The sequence below is a fragment of the Pithys albifrons genome, chromosome 2, assembly GCF_047495875.1.
Source record: "Pithys albifrons albifrons isolate INPA30051 chromosome 2, PitAlb_v1, whole genome shotgun sequence".
Classification (NCBI taxonomy): Eukaryota; Metazoa; Chordata; class Aves; order Passeriformes; family Thamnophilidae; genus Pithys; species Pithys albifrons.
Window position 1 is genome coordinate 79,979,753 of NC_092459.1, and position 21,474 is coordinate 80,001,226.

Here is a 21,474-nt window from a genome sequence, read left to right on the forward strand (position 1 = left end):
GTTAACTGTTCAACTGAGGAAATTCAACTGATTCTTCTACTGGCAGATTTAGTTTCTCAAAGCAACAATGACCAGAGTAAACAAAGATGGACTACAATTTCTCCAGTTATAATAATCCAATAAGCCATATTCATGTCCATGAGCACAAAAGCAAAGTGTTGGAATTTATATATATTTAACATGTATTTTTAATATTTTTTTTAATCTGCAAAACGCCTCCTTTTATTTTAATGGCTCAGAAAAAGATCTTAGTGACAGACATTTGCCACGTTCATTTGGAGAGAATCAAAGCACGTAAAATTAAGAGTATCTATATATTCTTAACTAAATATGATACTGAACACAATGTAGAATTGAAAGCTCTATTTCTAATGTAAGATAATTAAGAAATCTTTTTCAAGAGAGCAAGAATAATGTACCAGCTTTTTTTTCCTCTCACCCACTCCTAGCACATTGCAGTCCAATTGATTTTAGTGTTCAGGGGTTTTTTTACTCTAGGAAGGTCCTCAACTTGCATTTTTAGATTTTATCCTCAAAGTGCTTCTCTACAATGCCCCTATGTAACCAGCCAGTGGCTGAGCTCAGAAAGTAACCTGATTAATATACTTGCTCTGATTATTTATTGTAGAGTTTCCTGAAACCTTGTGATACTGCCAGGGAAAAATCACACATATCCAGTAACTTCAGAGTACCATATTTTGTATCATCATATAGAGGCTTCTATTTCAGTTCCGGTATTTGTCAGAGAAGCACCACACCAACAACCACACGTTTTTAAAATTCCAGTTCAACAACAACTGAAAAAACAGTTTGTATCATTGACATTGTAGCATAAACATATTCTGCTCAGTCGTATGTCTTCCATTTTCTTTTTATTTGAACAAAGCAAAAAAAGTAGGAAAAAAACTATCTTTTAAAATTACACAGCTCAACTGGCAGATTAACATCGTAAAACAGTTGGGGGAAAAAAGAAAAGTCTTGATCAAAATAGAAGGGGTTTATAGCAACAAGTAAACTCTTACAGAAAAACTAAGATAAAATCAGTTTCTGTATATAAAACAACTTGAGTGGAATTGAGTTTCACAACTGAGTAAGATAAAATCATTTTCTAAAATCATTCCCAAAGTGTTGATCATTACAAGAACAGGACTGGGTTTAGAGAAAACTGTTCCAATTGAATTCCCGGCACTCTCTTTCTCCACAAGCTGTTTTAGTTCAGTGTTTTAACAATATTTTAATTTTCTTTGAGATCTCTTTAAAAATGAGTTTGCAAAAGGTTTCCACTTACACACAAACAATCAGAAAGTAGACTTTAGCCATGAGTTCCTTCTGATCACTTAATTTCCCTTTTTCATAAAACAACTTCTCAATAAAAGGCAGAAATAAAAAGACAAGTCAAGATAAACTTATATTACATTTTTCACATTATCTTGAGCCATACACCTACTTTTCTCTTGAAGGCCCGGAAAGAAACAGGGAAAGGAAAAGATTTGGACATTTACATAACAAAAGAAAAATATTTGCTGAGTTTAGTCTGGTTTGCAAAATTTATTTCTGGTGAACTGACAAATTATTACTGAAACCCCAAGGATTAAGTAACCACACCTTGTTAGGAATATTTATTTGTATTAACACAAAAAAGTTGCAAAGAAAAAAAGTGCTAACTCCAGAGATCAGCAGTGCTGTGACTATCAGTCGAAACCACCTTGGAGAAGACATATAAACGCATACCTTTTTATCATATACATCTTGCCAGTTTACGCCAGCAAAGAAACTATGACGCATGATTTCTTTTGCATCATCTGGGCCTCCACCAAGTCTAAAAAGTGTGAGAGAAAAAAAACACGTATTAAACAAGTATTTTTCTTATAGGGAGATCAAGTTACTGCTATGGCTGGAAAAATGACCATTTCTTTTTGACTATCTGGGAACAGTTCTTACCCATTTGATATGTAATTTTCACCTGTTTGATATGAATTCCAGTGATCTTGAGAGAAAATGTGATAGCAGAAGTATCCATGCCACGGTCAGTTCTTTTTGATTATTCCAACTACAGTGTTTGTTACTGTCCACGATGAACTTTTTTAGTAATTCATTCATTTTAAGAACATACTGAAGTTTAGTTTTCTTGAGATGTTCTGGCACTAGTAAAAACCCAAACCAACCCAATAATGCTGAAATAAAATTTTGCCAAGGAGGTGCCAGGCACTGAATCAATAATGACTTGCACATCATTTTTATACAGTGCTCACTGCTGTTGCATCTGGGTGCTGTAACAATTAACCAATTACCATAAAATAGTCTCAATCTGAGTCAATTAGTATAAATTAATAAATTGTAGGCCTGCTGAGAAGGTTATTTAAAGGCCATTGTAAATAACCACACTACTCACTGTGCCCATAGCTTGCCAAAGCCAGACTATCTGTGAAATCATCCTAGCAAGTTAATTTCACCTACTTTGGGTGAACTTGCCCAAGGCTATCTGAGCTACAGAAGTGGCCACTGCTGCCAAAAGAGGAGGGGCCCTGCCCATAGCACTCCTCTCTCACTTGCATCTGTAGCATCAATCCCACTTGATGACTGAGCAGAGTCAGCTCACTAACCTGGAAGACAACTAGGAGGGGAGAAGAGAGGAGGGAGAGGAGAAAACTGGCCATTTTTTGTTGCATTGGAAAGCCTAGTTTGACTCAACGAGTTTAGTGAGTTTCCTTGAGCTGCTGCTGTTGGTGGAGAAAGAACCACATATCCAGTGATGGGAACCTCTGCTTTTTTCAAAAGCACACTGACTTTCCATACTGCTCAGCTCTCCTCTAACTTCTCCCTGAGACTGGGCTGTCCCACTGCCCTAGCAGAAGGAAGCTGCATCAGAAAAAAAGCTAATCTTAACTGAACAAGCAGACCATGTGTGTTAAACATTGACAGGAAGAGTGACACAGTTTGTGTTTCATTAAAAGGAACTGATAAAGATATAAAGACACATTTTAAAAGCAACCGTTTAAGTGAGATAAATTCCTCTCTAAAGCATTTGTTGTAAGGAGGAACAATTTCCACAACCAAGAAAAAACATCTGTATTGGTACTCCCCTGCTGCCAAATTACAAAAATGTTCTGGACTACTATGTCAGTCTTGCAATAACTGAGTGTAACAGTATTCAAATTTCCAAGCTGCATTCCTTCTTGTTTCTCAACTCCTCATTGCAAAATTCTCTACACCTTGGCAAAGCATGGCTGTTAGCCTGTGGTCTCCAGACTTCTCCCAGTATCATCCCTTCTAGCTGCTCACTAAAAAGCTCAGTTGCTGTTAAACAATGTGCTCCCACCCTATTTAGCATTACCTAGCACAAGAACTTGAACATAAATAAGCCTGTAAATGTAACTCTGTAATGAACACCATCATCTGCAAAGATTAATCACAAGGAAGGACCTTTTAAATTCTAAAGGTTAATATATTTGGTGGGTCAGACTGTTTGGAGGTTAAAATGCATTAGGAATTGCTACAGTACCCAAGTTTTACTCTACTGTCCATGTATTTGGCTGGTTGGTCCCAGTTTGTTTGTACTGCACAGAGCAAATGAAGTTAGAGCAGACAGGCTGACCACTTGTGCTGTCCTGGCTGTGGCATCCAGGAAAATCCCTTGAAGAGACATGACAACCAGTCCCACCAGGCAGGAAATGATCACTACTGAAAACTTCTTGAGAACAACCAGATGTTGAAAGAGGACTAAAGAAGAGAGACAGACGGAGAATGTCTGTGGCCCTAAAACAAGCCAAGAGACTCAAAAGAATGACAGAGATATTGGGGGAAAAAACTCCCTACAGACAAATCCCACTGATTTACAAAGACAGGGATTTGGTTTAGAACCATGGAGGACTGGACACTGCTGGTCCAGAGCTGGGAAATGGCTCTCCTAGGCAACGCACCCAGAGGGAAAAGCTCACCACAGGAGGGCAAAGACAGCAGCTGGGTGATACTTGCTTTACTATTTAAATTTCACTCAGAAGTTGTATTCTTTAACAAGTTACTAATTTACATGGTCAAATACATGGTTTATTTATGTGTCCTAATCAAATACAGCTGTGGCTGTCTACACATGTCTCCTGCCATGATCAGGAAGAATATGAGACACTACAGCCAAGTCAGGGTTAAGTCATACTGGGAAAAACAATTGAGACCTTTTCCTTTGTTCAAGTACACATCCTAAACCTAAAAAGACTCCTGTATTTGCTGTGAATGATAAAGAAGTTTCTCCTCCATTTCATAAATCATTGCTGCATTGAAAAAGTGGAAGTCTGAGATTGTATGGCTGTATATGGCACTCTCCTGTGATTGACAGGTCCTTCAATCAGGAAGACCAGGCACCACTGGCCTATTTTTACATTACTCAGTACAATCAGAGGATTTATTATGCCTGTATACCCAATTAATCTCACTTACCGCTTATTTGGATCCTTTATCAGTAGGCCTGATAATAATGATTTTGCATCTGCAGACAGAGTTCGAGGAAATTTTATGTCCTCCATTAGTATCAGTTCAAACAGTTTCTCATGATCTTGGTTGTAGAATGGCAATCTTCCACACATCATTTCATACATGACAACTCCTAATCCCCACCAGTCCACTGCACGACCATAGTCATTATCTTCTAACACCTGAGACAGAAACCAAAAGCATCAGTAAGACATACACAATTTCATACACAGTCATTTCAGTCTGTTTGAGGCACCTCTACAGGAATGTGTTTCTGAGACTTTGTTTTCCACAATGTGCTACAAAGACTCCCAGAATTTGACTCAATACTTGCAACTGCAGCACTGACTGACACACTGAAGTTCCAGGTATACCACAGACTGCCCTGCTAAAAGCAAACTAAAAAAAATGAGAATGATCTACTCAAAATGATCATGGCTGCATTTTCCTTTTGCTATGTCCTCTACCGTAGCATTTACATCATACACAGCTTTAGAACTATCTATGGGTACCAATGCCTTGGCTAGAAGTGGTGAAGCATCTCTTTGTCCAGTCACTTCCTCTCTTGTACCCCATCTCTTCAAAGTCTTCAATTTAGTTCCACATAAATCTTACAAAGACACTTTTAGTTTATGATCTTTGTTTATATCAAAAGTCCCCAATGCCCTTCTCTTAACAGTTTCACTGCATTGTATTAAATAATTCTAACAGCTGAACTGTGCCAGTGCAAAAAAACTTTTCATATGATAATCTATGTTTACTATGATACTATGCTTATAGGATATTGCATAAGCACAGAAACATAAATTTGGTATAATTTGTTAACATAGTGCCTCCAATGTTATGCACTAAAAAACAACCCTTCTTCTAAGCAGCCCCAGAGAACTGAAATAAAGAATCTAAGCAGTGTCTTGACCTTAATACACTTCTATATTAAATTGCAGAGGTGGAGACAACATAAGAGCAGCATACACACATAAACAAAACCATAAACAATAAGGAAAGTGAAGGCTACTAAATATATAATTCCAATTTCTGTGCATTTCTAATAGATCATGCCCTTTCATACAAAATGATGAAACAGAAATTAGTAAACATTAAAACAAAAGGAAACTATAACAGCATTGTCAAGTTGCCAATATTTCCTACAGAAAGATCTATTAAAAAACCTTAAAACGGGAAATTAGACTTAAACAATAAACAGGCAGAAAGAACAAAGAAATGCAATTAATAGAACAGAACTGTATTTATAATGAATTAAATAATTCTCTACATAGAATTGTTACTATACCAATGGAAGGCAAATTCTGAAAGGCAGCACCATATGACTGATTTAAAGAGAACCCAAACCAACAACAAACTAATTCACAGAAAATAAAATACTTTTTACAACACACAGACAAATGCAATCACCATCACACAGAGCTCATCAGATTCAAACTGTAAGCATACAAGGACAGTCCCTTAGATATATGGGAGAGAAAATCTGGTGATATGTAGTAAAGCCTCCTGGCCTTAACGAATAAGGCAACCTCTAAAAGATCAGAAATAACTTTTATCCATGAGTACCTCATCTTTCAGTTGTCTACAATGTATAATAATTTCCTCTGGAGCAAGGGCAGAGGCAATCCTCACCGATTAGGGGACCATGAGTGACTGTGGCCATACCACAGGACACATGAACCACCCCAGTCAGCCCTAATGAGGGATTGTTGAGCTCATTTATTTGCCTCTCTTTTTTCTCCCCCAATAAGTCAAAGCCTGCTCTAAAGTATCTGGTACATGCTACCAGCAGAAACAACATGCAGTCTGATCTAGTATAGCAAATTTGGAAATTTCACAGTAATTAATGCATTTATACTTCTAGTTTTCACTATCCTTAAGCATTAGTAGCAGAAACACGATGAAAAGAAGTATATTAAAAATCCCTCTCGTGTATATAAGATTAAAATATCATAAATATTAACACATTAACACATACTATTTACAACTGTGCCAAAACAAACAGATTCGTTACATCACTGGTATTTCCAAATAGACGGTGAAATTTTGCAAAGTGTAAAATTCAACAAATTATCTGAATAAGTACATATGACAAAACTAACTAAAATAACTCCCACATTTTAAAATTAATTAAATGTTTTATGAGTTTGAGCATATTGCAAGCTATTTGCTGAAAAACTGTATATAAAATCCATGGCACTTGTCTTTAAATCACTGTTTCTTCTACCACAGAATAAAAATATTATATATTTTTCTACTACGTCTATTAGCACTGTTACTATTTCTCTTATCTGTACAGTTAGCTCCTCTTTTCTTTTGAAGCTATAGCAAAATAAATAAAACTGTGAGACAGTGGTAGATTCTTCTTACAAGTAAGCTGAGGTTTGGTTTGTATGTGTGACTTATTTTTACAAATAAGGCAACGGGAAAATAAAACATATCATTCTCTGAACAAGGCAAATCACATGGCCAGCAGCTAAAGCAAATTGTATTTGTGGCTTTACGTAATTTATGCAGGACTTTACCTAATAATAATAAAAAGTATGAACAACCTTTTGCTGCATTCCCACAACAGCAACAAAACAGTGGTACAAAGAAAGAGCCAAATGTGATTTTTAACCTCTTTTTACATAAAATCATAAAAAAGCATAAAAGCTGGATTAACTGCCTCCCAAACCCACATATCACCAGCCGGGTTCTCATCCCCAGCTGGCAAAACTGGCAACTCTTTATTTTTGTTTAAATACCTGGTTTACAGCCAGCCAGACAAGCAAGGGCATCAAAAGGGTTTCATTTAGGTAAAAAGAAAACAGCTTGAAAATAGTGTAAATAAAGCAAAATGCATCTCAACTTACTTTAATATAAATGTAATAAAATTGTGCATAATGCATGCACAGTGAAGACACCACTATTGTTTCCTTTAAGTCATTTCTAATCCTCGTGGTGTTAAGAAACTCCGGAGTTTGTAGACTGTGACAAATCAATGGAAGGGAAGTGCTGTAGTCCAGCAGCCCCTACAATGCAATCTATGCAATTAGGGCAGGCATGAGAACATGTCTGTACACACTGCCCTAGCATTACAGAATCCTTTCCAAACAGTTCTTGGATTTGAGGGATTTGATTTTAATTACACTGAACATAGGTCAAGAAAGCTTCAGCTCTGTTCTAAAATGAACATGACACACAGCTGAAGATTTGTACCTATGAATAATTCAATCTTTTGCCTACCCTGAAGTGGATATCTACTTGTGGAAATTACTCCTTTGATTGTGAAGACTAATACTGCTGTATTTGTGGGTATCCTTGTATATGTGGGGTACTAGCTTAAGCACCAGGCCAGATACAGATACTGTGGAAACTGATCTCTTGGACTTTGTACACTGCCCTTAACAGCTGCCTCCACAAGCCAATTCCTGTCCCTTGCCAGAAGGACTCATAAGTCTGTCTTTAAGCAAATGACCTGTTCCTAACAACCTGGTCCCCTCAGGGTCACAGCAGGAAAGGCAGGAGGCCCACCAACACCATTGTAGAGGGCACAAGCTCAACCACTCTGGTATCTATCCTAAAACAATTTGCTAATACATTCTAGAAGCACAATGCAGAAAGATCACACAGAACTCATGAGTTCAGAAAGAGCATCTACACTGAGCACATACTAAAGTCAGGTGGGTTTTCATAAAGTAACACAAAGTTATCTGCTTTTTTGTTTAAATAGTCAGATCATGCAGATATATGACTTCCTTCATCCACTTCACATACACTGGGTGCCAAAATCCCTAGCCATCTTGTAAAATCTGAGGCTTTAGGAGACAAGAGCTCCAGCATGATGTGAGTTCAGCGTGTGGATAGTGTTTATAGTCACTCATCCCTCACATCATCACACTACCGAAGCAACTTCCCAGCACTAAGTAAGGCAGAAGGTGGACTGACCGCAGTTCTGGATGATACCAGAGATCATGGGAAATAAAAATTACCATCTCTTTTATTACTTGAGGGAATTTTACTCAATTTGTTTTCAGGACTCTAGTTCAACAACTGGTTCTTTCAGAGGCAGTGCCAGCCTAATTCAGGCTCTTGTTTCTGTTCTCTCACCACAGCTTCCCTTACCTTGCCAAAACTATTCAACAAATTAGATGAGAGTATTAAAAAATGGGGGGAAAAGTTTCACCTTGGATTATTTTTCACCTGAATCAATTTCTCTGACCTAAGCCATTCAACTGCCATGTGAACAGTTGCAGTAGCACAAGTGAGAACACGAGTGCAGGCAGCATCAGATATGGCATTGCTGCAGAAATGCTGTCAATCTGCCTCAAAGTTACACCACAGAACTTACACTGACTCAGCCAGGTATTCCTGCCCACACAGACAGCTGTAACAGCTGTGCTCACTTAATGGGAAGATTAAGGCCCCATTTCCCTTCCCAACCTGCATTTCTCTAAAGCACTCCAGCAGGGTATCAGGGTTCCAAAGTGGGCATACACTCATTGCTGCACTGAAACCACCACGCTTTTTACAGGCATTGCTGTTCCTCTTAAAACTTACACCTACACCTGCAATATGAGGACACAGACTGGGTTTATATGGATGCTTTTAAAAACAGCTGCAAAGGGGCCACTGAAGTTTGTATTTTCCAGTCATATAAATACACCAAAGGGTAAGTAACATACTTTCTAAGAAGCAAGAAACATCAGGCATCTGCAGGGCTCTTACGGATGTTTTAGCAGCACTGGACATTATAGTTTCAGCTCAGGGAGAGCCATTTATTATCTTAAAATTTTCATTTGCATTGTGGTTAAAAGCAAACTCAACTGTTTTTAAATTTACTGAGATAGCAGGAATAGCCAACTTTAACAAGGGAAAACAAGGTATTCTCTAGTGACTCCACTAACTCTGCACACACTGGGGTTTCTGGAGAGTATTACTGGCAATTACCAAGTACAAATGGGACACTACTTTGTATAAGGAGCAAAGACCATAAAGCCCTATGTACAAAATAAAAAAATTCCATTCACAGACTTAACTTTTCCTTTGTGATGACTGTGACAACAGAAACACACTGCAGGGCCTCTAAAATTGCAGTAATTAAATTCTGGTTTTCTCTCACACAGAATAATTCATTTTGCCAGCAAGTAATTACAGATTAGGAAAGAAAAATACTCTTGTATTTACATTTATTGACCAAAAAGAAGCAACAATCTTCTAATACTATTCTCCACTGCTGAAAAATTCACCATCTCAGACTTGAATAAAAGGTTGTTAGTGCCACTGGAACTTTTATCTTTCCCAGAAAATAAAATCCACAGGAAAGACTCGCTCCTCTACTTCACCAGAAGTTGCAGATTTTAATCTTTAGGTTTATTAGTCAACACATCTCCAGGTGCCATTTGCTTTACGCATGTCACTCATTTAAGAGCTTAACATGCAGTCCATAGAATTTGATATCCATTTAATTTTATGGTGAAAACCAGTGAAAAGATATCTTATTATCTTTATTGCTTCAGTAGCTGGAGCTGACAGGTTTTTTGGAGACAAGAGCCTGAGGCACATCTGCAAACTCCTGTTTATAAGGGCTTGGGGCAGAGACTTAGGAAGCAGACAACGAAATGCCAACAAGAAGTTGATATGCACAGGCAATGATTTTACAAGTTCCTGTGAAAGTAACTTTCTTGAGGAGGTGACCCAGCAAATAAAGTGTGTGACCATCTTAAGTCAGTGCTGTACTTCTCCTCACCTTCAGTGGAACCAGGATTCTCCAATAATTCACTAAACCACAGAACACTGAATAAGGTGTGAATACCTCAGACACAAACTCAGCTGAATATAGGAAATCCCTTAATCCTGTCTTTGCGGTGTTCTCCTGAAACACAACAACCCTGAAAAGTATCCTCTAGAAGACTTCTGGTTGCACAGCAGAAATTCACACAATCAGGAACTGCATTTCCCACAGACCTCTAAATGGTAATTTCTGGACTCTGCAAACACGGACAAATTTAGCAGTAACCTTGAGCATGAAAGACTTTGTAAAATTCACTGTCAATCCTCTTCAAAAGGTTGTCAGCATTGAGTTTTATCTTTAAAAGAACAGTATCAAAATATTGGACTCATACTTTGTGCTGGATAACCAAGCCAAATTATTGGAAAAGCAATGACATTTTTAACCTAGTTATGGTTTCCCTTAATCCATTAGATACAGACCTTCAGATAGGACATTACAAGTAGATTGTTCCTCAATCAATAATTTTGACAGAACAGATGGGAAAATATTTAAACATCTAAACAAACTGTCTGCACACCTATGTTGTGAAAGAAAACTGAGAACCTGGATACACCAATGCACTGTCAATTTAAGGGGAAAGCCCCCTGTTTTCAATTAACCTTACAGTTCAGGTGGAGTGTATACTCCTTAAGCATTCCTGGTAACCCTTCACACATTTTTATTGCTACAGTTGTTGGTCTGTTAACAAGTATTCACTCATGTATTACTCAACACAAGTTAAAAATCTATTTGCTAGAACTTTCTGTCAATTGTGGTAACAGCTACAACAATGAGAAAGTTTACAATCTAACAGCAGTGAACAAAGGTAATATGCACTTCTTTACAGACACAGACTTTTACCCAGATGTACAAAAATCCATCCTGCAGAAGGATATGGCTGCCAAGTATTATACAGTTCAATTACTGTATTTGGTATGAGGAGTGGAAGGGTTGCTGTGTCAATAGTAAAACAACAGTTGAATGAGTACTCACTGGTTTTATCATACACGGCTGAAAAGACAAAATGTCGAGGATATAGATACCCAGGGAAAAGGATACCTGAGATTTTTCACTGCTCTGATTTTTGCAGATAGTTCTTCTCCATTGTGTATCTACTGTTTTACTTCTGGTCTTAACGCAAAGTATCTTCCTAATACATTTTTGTACTTGAGATTTTGCCCATCTTACCTAGCTTGTTGTTATGTAACCTTAAAGAAGAAATAGTCAGCTAATTTTTTTTAATTTGTTGGCACACATGCTCCATCAAAAATAGTATATTCTGATATAAATTTGAATTAAGCAAAGCCTCCTAGGGTAAAGAGCATGCAATACTAACTAATGCATTTAACTTCCTGAAAGAGACAGACTTCAGTAGAATTCAAAATCTAATGAAAAAAGTATTCTACAAAAGGGGAAAAAAAAAAGAAAGCTGAGAAAACACCCACATCATGTTGAAAAGATACCTTTCATAGAAGGCAGCAAATAAAAGCAAAATATGATTTCAGTCTACAGAAAGTTGGCACTTGCCTCTCATAACTCTACCCACTCTACCATTAGAAGAAAAGCTGCAGACCTGTTCATATCTGTATTATCACTGCACGAGTAGTGGTCTCTAAAACACTGTCATAAGATGTAAATAAATGACAATAATACTGTGATTTTTTTTTCTGCTTGCTCTTCTTCCTGAAATTATTTTGAAAATTCACTGATGTTAAACAGCGTTTGTTCAGCTTCTGTTTATGTTTCATAACTCTAAAAAAAACTAAAGGCTTTACTGAAATGGAAGTAATGTTTGCAGTGATTAAATGAAAATTAATGAAAAAAGCTTCAAAGATGTTATTGAGAGTCATTCTAAGAATTGCCATCCTTAACTGTTTTACAAAATAATGTACACTTTCTTGGAAAATTGCTCAGTGCTTTAAAGTTCTGGTTTGAATACAAAACTTCATTTATGGGCAGTGTCAAGGTAATCTCTTTTCTAGTCTTTGTTTTATTATTTTTGCATATTTGTTACGTCTTTCCCCTTGAGAATTCTGATATTGCATGAGCACAATTGGTTTTTGTGTCTGATGAAATTAACCAGAGAATAGGAAAATTCAAATTCATGTTACATTATTGGTTATCTGACTTCAGGAGAAAATCTACCTCTTCTGCTGATTTATCTGTTGTTTCAGTAACTCTGCTGTATGTGTAACTGAGCAATGCTTTCCTAACCTCATCTAAATGCTCCCCATCTTTTCATCTTGATACTGGTTATTGCCAGTAAATGACGTTCTGCTGTGGATCCCCTGCCTTGTTCACATTTCATCATGTTCATGTCATGTTGTGCATCAGGATCACCAGGCTGACAAACTCAAATCACTGGCATTTTTGATGACTTAGGAGTATATGATGGAAGGGTGTGGAACATTAAAAACTTAATAAGTGAGAACCACACAGAAAAAAAAACCCCATATTTGAATTTCCAAGAGATATTGGTGATTTCAAGATAAAACAACCTCCTGCATTTCTATTTCCTTACAATGTTAAAAAAAAAATCTGGTACCTGCAATTCTAGTATAAAGGGAAAATTCCATATTGTGAATCCCATAAGTCAGAAGGGAAAATATTTTCAGACATAGATGCTATTCCTCCTCACCCCCCTCCACTGGTCCTCACCCAGAAATAAAATGTAGCCAAATATACAGCAGACAGCTGTTCAAGAGCACATGCCAGCACTAAACCACATTTCCACAGGTAAAATAAATTCTATTGTGCCTCTGCTAAGAATCAGATTATGCATGAAGCATCTAGGTAAACACAGAGTAAATAAACTTCAACTATCCTTTTGAAGCCAAAAGAAAATCAGTTAAGCAAAACACAACAGCATAACTACAGTGTTCAGGTACTGAGCAACTACCAACTACACTTTCAGGAAAATGAGTACAGATTATCAGAAGCTGAAGCTTTTCAGATTTAAGCAAAAGCCAACAACCAAAAGCAAAGCATTCTGCCTCACCAGGAAACAGTAATGTCCCACACTATAACTTAAGACAAACACCACTCAAATACAAAAAGAAAAAATAGTTATGGCATCCGTGTTTGTAAAAGACTTGGCAATTAACATTCACCAGATTAGAGACTTTTTATTCTATGGAGTAAAATACATCTCACCACTGAAATGTTTTTAAAAGGCATTTTTTATTTTTTTTAATATAACTCAATAGGTATGCATGTTAAGACTCCATTAAACTAATGCAAATGAATAAATAAATGTTCAACTCCCATAGTAGCGTAGGTCCTTGGATGTGGTGGTTCACACAAAAGGTTTTTTTTTGTTGTTGATTATACCTTCTCTACTGACACAGCTTTACATTTGCCTATATGACAAAGAGGTAATGCTGTCTGTTACTGATTAGCTCCAGTCACACAGATATCCTCATTATGTACGTAATTTATGTACCATTACAATAAGAGGGTTAGACTCTTTTTGTGACACCAGAAAAAAAATATTATCACAACCTGCAACACTACCAATGTATTACTATAAAGAAAGACCCTTTTGACAACATTCTTTGACTATGGAACACAACTGATTTGAATACATCATTTTAAAAGAAAGAAATAATACAACCACCACCTTTCCAAGTCTCTGGCTGATAACAACTAATGCTCTACCCTTGGACAAAACAACACTATACAACAATATACCTTCCTAAATATATACTGAACACTCATAGGTTCCATTTCTTTTTATCAGTGAAGTTTTCGTGGATTTCTTTGGTTGCCTTTTTGTTGTTTTTTTTTTTTCCAGGGGGTTTTGGGGGTGCACTCCATTTTGTTCATTCTAACTTGGCGATCAAAGAATTTTTATTTTTACACTATTACAGAAGTGCATTTTTCTAGGTTTTCCAAAACCACCTTATTCAACCTTCCCCATCTGTCACCATCTGCTTCTTTTTAGCATGTACTTTTTGTGTGATCACATAAGCATGTGAAAAATAACTAACATTCAGATGATTGTCTGCTGGTACATTTGAGGACTGGGCATAATAAAAGTGAACTGCCAAAATGTACTTAACACTTCTAATTTTGTTGGGTCTTGCATGTAAGCTACATTTGATTTTCAAACTGTTTTACAGTTGGAAAGTTGATCAGGTACTCTAACTCAACAGTAAAACTGAGACTACATAATTAGCTCAGCACTAAAAAAGATTATAGTCAAAGGGAGGAACAAACCCCAGAAATATATCCACACGAGTTCACACATCCATCTTGACTGAGTCTGTCTCCACTATGTTGCCTGAGGCACAGGATGAGATGCTACAAGCAGCCTACTTCTGGACAGTCACTGCCTGTGTCTTCTTTCCAAGGCACACAGTGCAAGGAATAAAGGACTCGTATTTACAAGTGTGTAAGAAATCTCATAGAAATGCTTGGAGAAACAAAGACACTAAGCCAAGGGTAGAACTGTATGGAAATTTAATGCAATTCCTTAACAAAGCAGCAGATACTGCTTCTAGTTCTAGGTGAAAAGTAATTGGAAAATATCATCAAGGCACAAAAGTTGAATGACAGAGGTCCCTGTTTCCAGGACTCCATCACACACGACACAGCATTTCTGCTTGTAAATGCACTTAGTAGAGCTTTAACATGAAAAGAACAAAAGGTGGAGAACCAAACTTACATCCAAACCACGCAAAACACAGTAGACTCACTTTAAGAGAATTTCATACACAAAATTCTTTCTATCTTTTTAGAGCATGACGACTACAAGTCTCTCAGGTCTTTAGCAATACCATTATGAACCAGAATACCAGTATGTTTTTATCAGTGCAGACCATTTGGTGAAGTGTCTCCTTACCCTTCCTCTAAAGAAAGAATTAATAGAAGTGCATAAAATAAAAAGAAGTACAACCACAACAGCAACTATCTCTTCCCCTAAATAAACCCTAACCAGCCAATATTCATTAGTACTCACCAGAGGTAACAAAATATGAGTGAGAACTTGCCCTCTAGAACATGATAGAAGAAGGAGCCTAACATAAAGTTTCTTTTCCATTGTCTCTCTTTACAGTAATTTTCCAACTCTTGGGAGTTCACACTGGTCTTATAACCTTGTGAATGCATATGCCATGTCACAGCAGCTTAACAGCAGCTTTCCCTTAATTTGTCCCATTTTCTACAAATTCCCTTTTCCATCCAGTAATTCTAAAGGTGAAAAATAATGGCACATACTTATTATTTATTCAAAAGCTGCACAGAATTTCAAAAAGCACGTTACTTTGATGTCTCAGTTATCCTTAAATTCCAATGAAATTTAAAGGGAATTAAAAGGAAATTGCATAAGCCATGATAAAAATTATTCTGTCCTTCCATTCCTCTATATTCCTAAACAAACAACTCCTCAACAAGCTTCACTTCATTCTTAAGTTGCTTATCAATTTCTCCTGCAATTTGTGTGTCTCTCCAACTCATTCTATTAGTTTTATCAATAGAAAATTAACAAAATAATGTAACTGTCTTTCGTTCAGACTCTCTTCCCTGCCCAAAATCACATTTATCCCCAGAAAGAAAAAATGTAATTGCAATTCATATTAGACGAGATATGTAGAAGATCATCACATTATCAGTCCAAAAACCTACCAGACTGCCTTTGGCAAATATCCCGATCCAATACAAGCAAGTGTTAAAAGAATTAAATAAATGTATAGTTGCATCAGCGATAAAATGCTTTTTCTGAGTCTATCTCAACTTTTTATAATCTGTATTTACCACAACATTCTTAGAAAATTCAAATTCAGTTCCTATAATCACGGGAAAAGTGTGCTTTTTCTCTTGCTAGAACCATGCCTGCAGTAGATGGTATCATGCTTTCCCCTGCTGAAATTCACTGAACTTTGATGGCCAGGTTCTACATTATATCACAGCCAGATTATTCCCAAATAGAAAAGCTGTAAGAAATTAAGTGAAATATGAGGAGAGACAGTTGCTTCTTGATAAAAGAGTTCTATCACTTCTCTAAACTAAGGGAAATAATTGATCACACATGATCTCAATCACTCCCATTTTTAAAAGAATGATCACCAAAAAAATACCAGCCAAACAAGCATTGTGGAATTGATCTTTATATTTTGGTCATCTTCCCTGGTCTTATTTTAAAATAAGTTTTCAGACACTCACATCTTCTCATGTCTATGGATAAAGGCTAAGAATCTGCTCTAGTTTTATTTACTGTCACATATCTTTAAGCAATAGCAACTGCATAAAGTATATTGAAATAGTTTGCCTTTTTTTTTTTACAAAAAGCAACTGTTCCTATAGGAATGCATCCATCTAATCTGTACATATGTACAATCTTGTCCATATTTATCTACCTAATCTGTATTCTGTATCTAATCTGTATTTATAACAATGTCCTACCATTTTCTCTGTATTGGAATACACCTACATATTATTGATCACCTGCATCTTTGAGGAGTGCTTTGAATGACATTCATGAAGTCACTTACAGACTTCTACATAGTCAAAACAACTTCTCTCGTTTTATTAAAAAGATTAAAAGCTTCAAAAGTAATCTCTGGTATTTAAAACTAGTCTCTCCTGTGACACCAAAATTTAGTACCACATTGACGGCTCTCCTAAAATGGAGACTGTGCACTTAGACCCAAGAACTCGAACTGAAATGCAGGGATCCAGAAACTGTGATCTTATCTACAAAAACACCCTTATAAGTTATCAGAACTGGAAGAACTTTCATTTCTCTGCCCAAGTTGCTTCATTACCTGAATGTTCTATTGAAGAAAGTCTGTACAGGTCTGTATTAGCAGGTCTTTGATCTTCAATGGTCAACTGAACACTATCAAAATCCAAACTGCTTTTAAATGCCTCACAGGTATATTTACAAGTACTTTCTCTGTTTTATCCTTTCTTTAATAAGCAAGTGATACCGTCTATAAAAGACATATGGTCCTGTCCTGCCTTCAACACTGCAAAACTGCAAAAGAAACATCTTTTCTGAAAGGAGTCAAGAACACATCTGTGTTTCCTAAATGGGATCACAATTCATCTTTTTCTCATTGGATAGATCAATATTTTCTGACACCACAATGATCCCTAATTTGACAGCTTACTTTAAAGAATAACAACAGAAATATACTCCTCAGGAAGTCTCTTCTTCCTGAAAAACTACTAAGAAGTGAGAAATTATAACACTTTTTTATACCTTTCAAGCAGAGAATACCACAGATTCTTACAGCAGAGAAGTATTAAGCACTACCATTACACTTGCACACATACACAAAAATGAAGCTTGCGTTAGGTTCCTACTGCAGATGATAAGAGAAATTTCACTATTTATTAGACAACCAAATCATTCTCAAAAGATCATATAGTTTCACAAATAAAAAGTTACTTACTCATTCTTCAATATGTATGATAAAAGCTGTATCTGTGTGGTTAACAAATACAAGCCCTGCTATTTGACCATGACAACTATTTCCTTCCTGGAGGATGTGTTCATACCCCACTATCTTTTATGCTTGACATACAGCAATGTAAGACAAATATAGCCAATGTTGTTTTAGTTTTCTTTAAACTATAGAACACTGGCATTGGATAACAGGAAAGGACTAGGAGAGGAGAATAGGAAGGGAATGTACCTACAGACCACCTGGCCAAAAGCCCTGCACACCCTGAGCAACACAGTGTGTGCTGAAGGTACACAAACTTCCATATAGGTTCCACAAGTGATATATCAGTGGAGTCTAGAAAAGGAATTCTATATTCACAGATAAAAATTCACTCTAATCTGGTGAGCTCATTACAGTTTTTTCCTGTGGCCTACCATCCATTTCATCTCTTCACAGACGGGCATTTTTCTGGATCTGCCAACTATCCACACAGTCAGTATCACGTCCCATATGAAAGATCAGGCCCTGTGAAAGAGCCATTTCAACAGAGGGTTGGAAGGACTGTTTTGATCTCAGAAACAAAGTTTGTGAGGAAAATGCAGCATCAGGTATGCTAATTTCCTGATCAAAAGCCATTCTGAAATCACTTTGGGAAATAATTCTGTACGGATCCACAAGGACACCTTCATCTGAGAGAATATCAGGCAAGGAGGAAATACACCTTACTCTGGCTTAGTTCCTTCCCTGTTTTCCTGTTAGAAACTGCAATCTAATTTTTGTGAAACAATGGAATAGCAAGGAGGAGACTATGCCTCAAACAATGGTGCAGCATTTGGAGAACCAAGCTCTTGTTTGGTATCAAATCCACAAAACTGAATTAATACAAAAGAAAATATTAAGTCAGCTCTCAGGCTGGATATAGTTGCCAGTTCAACCTGAACTGTTGCTTCCTGAGTGGTGGTCAGCAGCCCCAGGCTATCCCTGCATGTTACAGAGTACATTGTGTCCTCTACCACCAGCCAACAAGTACACGGGAAGCTGAACTAAAAGGCCTGAAAGAAGGTATGCACCCACCACAACAGACAGAGATGAAAGAGGAGGATGCAAGGGTATTATTAAAAGGATGGATGCTGAATGGATTTCTCCATGTAAGAAGAGAATATCTTGCTTCTAAAGAAAGGCTAAAAATGTTATCTGTCTTTACACTCACCACAACCAGGCAAAACACAGCTATATGCTGACATTTCTGTTGGGATAGACAGGCAGGAATTCACCATGGGAACAGGATTAAAGTCCAGTAGTAACATCTAGTTCTCGTGATCTGAATTTTGTCACAAGGTATTAAACCTTTTGTGTCTGGTAATAATTTCTGTGGCCTGAACAGCAAAGAGAAGTGAACTGCGCACATTCATTCTCTGAAACACACACTCTCACAGACTAGAAGACCCAGTCTCTTGATGGCTCCTTTACCAGTCAGCTGCTTCAGCCATAAAAATAGATGCAACTGTCTTAGGTGAGCAACTATGCAGCTGATGCACTGGTACACACTATTGTAGTAGCAGAGAGTATGAACGGAAAGTTCATTTTTAGCAATGTAGTCCATATACTGATAACTTCACTCTTCTAAATAAGGATGTGTGGATAAAGGTGTTAAGTCTTCTTATTCCATATCAGTAACCTGTCTATGCTGCTTGCTCTAAACGCATTATCTCTGAGAAAAAAGGGAATGAGTTCTCTAGTTCCCAGGGTTCAGGAAGAGTCAATTTCCTTCAAGATAAATTTTTACAATGTGGTCTCCAAAAATACTCATAATGGGAGGTGGAGAAGAGAAGTGGGACTTCCAGAGATTAGAAAAGCAAACTGGATCAAGTAACTTGTGCTAAGTGTCTGAAACCCAGAACAAACACTTGCCAGGTTTGCTGAAACAGAGCTAACATTTTTTCAAAAGTGAGAGAAAGAGAAGCAGATGAAAGCAACTGAAAGGGATACCTGAACTCTTTGAAAATGTTTTCAAGACTGCTGACCATGAGGGGGTAAGAGCCAGAACACACAAGAAAAGTGGTTCAGTCTACCAAGCCAAACAGGCAGATCTGTAACTTCTTCCAAGTGGCCACAAAAGATTCAAAGTAGGCCAAAAATAATTCTGGAATCCTATGTAGATAACTGCGAGCGTCTCTGCACTAAACACAAAGGAGAGGTCAGAAATTGCCAAACAGAATAGCAATAATTTGCATCCAAATCTCCCTTGGGGTCTATGGGATAGGCCAGGTATCACTGAGTTTATCCTCACAGCTCACTTAGTTGGTGATTCACCAAACAGCTGAAATGAACTCATTTAGGCAACCAAAATTATTTAGGTACTTCAAACCTGCAGCACGTGAACATGACTGTTCAAATTTCCCTTCACTGCTGAAAGAATCAAGGAAGACAGTACCAGATGGATGCAGAGAAAGTTATTGGCTCTTAAGAATACTAGTATTTTCTTTACTATTGGAGAAAAAATGCATCAAAAGATCCTCCTATGATCCAAAATGGTGTCATTAACTCTACATACCATACTGACTTATAACCAATTATTATGAGTTTCAATTTTCTTCCTGAGTGCAAATTGGACGAGACATCAAACTTAAGAGATTTAGAAAGACTCTCAAATGTGCAAACTTAATCATCCTAACATCTTAATTTCCAGCCAGCACTATCCAGAAGATGATGTATACCAGTTTTTCTGAACGGCTTTAATTTTAAGATTTAGAATAAAAACCAAAATGCAATCTGAATGGCATGCTGACACAGGGTCCAGGGCTCAGGATTCAGTTCTGCTGAATATAAGACAATAAAGAGCTATGCTGAATCAGAGCCTCCTCCCTTCCAACTAAGGCACATTCTTCTTCATGGACAGTATGTAGTAACAAGACTTTCTTGTGGTCCTGAGTTGCTGCAAGAGGTGGGAAATCCTTTGGAGAACCTTCAAATCCTTCTTAAAACAAATGATAGGACTGAAGGGCCTTTTTAAAGCCTTTAGGGTCACTAGAAAGTTATTTCAGTATAAGGTGTGCACTATGTCAATTAGCAATCTTGAATGCTCACAAGAGTGGAAATAAGCTAATTCAGCACTCGTAGAATCCTTGGCATCAAGTAAAAAAAAAATAAGCTGTGTTTCATATCAGTACTGGAGCTGAATTTGGCAACCCCCAGGGAAAGTCAGAATTACATTTCTGAATATCATAATCAGTATTGTTGACTGAAGCCAGACAGGACAAAACCACAACCTTGGTAATGCCTCCCATGCCTTTTTTTGTTTCTAGTAGGCATCAGTGGTAAAGCTGTCAGCACTAATAATATTGGAGCAGATCATTTGGATGACTTGAACTTCTACAACAGACTCTCAAGTGGCCAATAGAGACTGCAAGAGGAACCAAAACAATGCCCTCATGTCCATCTTCTTATCAGTCCTGGAGAAGTGTGATACTTGGCACTCTGAGTGCTAGCTAATGGTAAAGATGGGGTGGCACACCCTGTGATGTCCCTTCTGCTGACATGCTAGGAAACAGCTAAGTTTTGGTGCCCACTTCAACCAGTTCTCAGCTTGATACACTTAACTGTCTTTAGCAGAAATATCTAAAATTTCAACTCCCTCTCCCTGCAACTGGGGAGTTCGGATAAATTCCATCCAACTCAGTACCTCGCTATTCCCCCTCGCCTCCACTGACGATATCTATATAAATGCTGTTACACAGCTCAGTTAAGGAGGATTGTATGTTCCAAGTGACAGACAGATGGAAAATTATTTTTTAAGAAATCATTGGAAGATAAAAACTTTAACAGAGGAAGGCAAACATGAGAAGGAAAATGCACATT

The 21,474-nt window shown here is 37.2% G+C and overlaps 1 protein-coding gene across 3 annotated transcripts in view; it reads right to left on the bottom strand.

The window, feature by feature from the left end:
* Positions 1-21,474, bottom strand: part of AKT3 (AKT serine/threonine kinase 3) — a 151,762-nt gene that overhangs the window by 13,622 nt on the left and 116,666 nt on the right. For all 3 annotated transcript variants that reach the window (XM_071574985.1, XM_071574976.1, XM_071574994.1), the window contains exons 11-12: positions 4,435-4,649; positions 1,732-1,819 (exon numbers count right to left, since the gene is read on the bottom strand). In XM_071574985.1, coding sequence (XP_071431086.1) covers positions 1,732-1,819; positions 4,435-4,649 — 303 coding nt within the window. The remainder of the gene's footprint in view (positions 1-1,731; positions 1,820-4,434; positions 4,650-21,474) is intronic.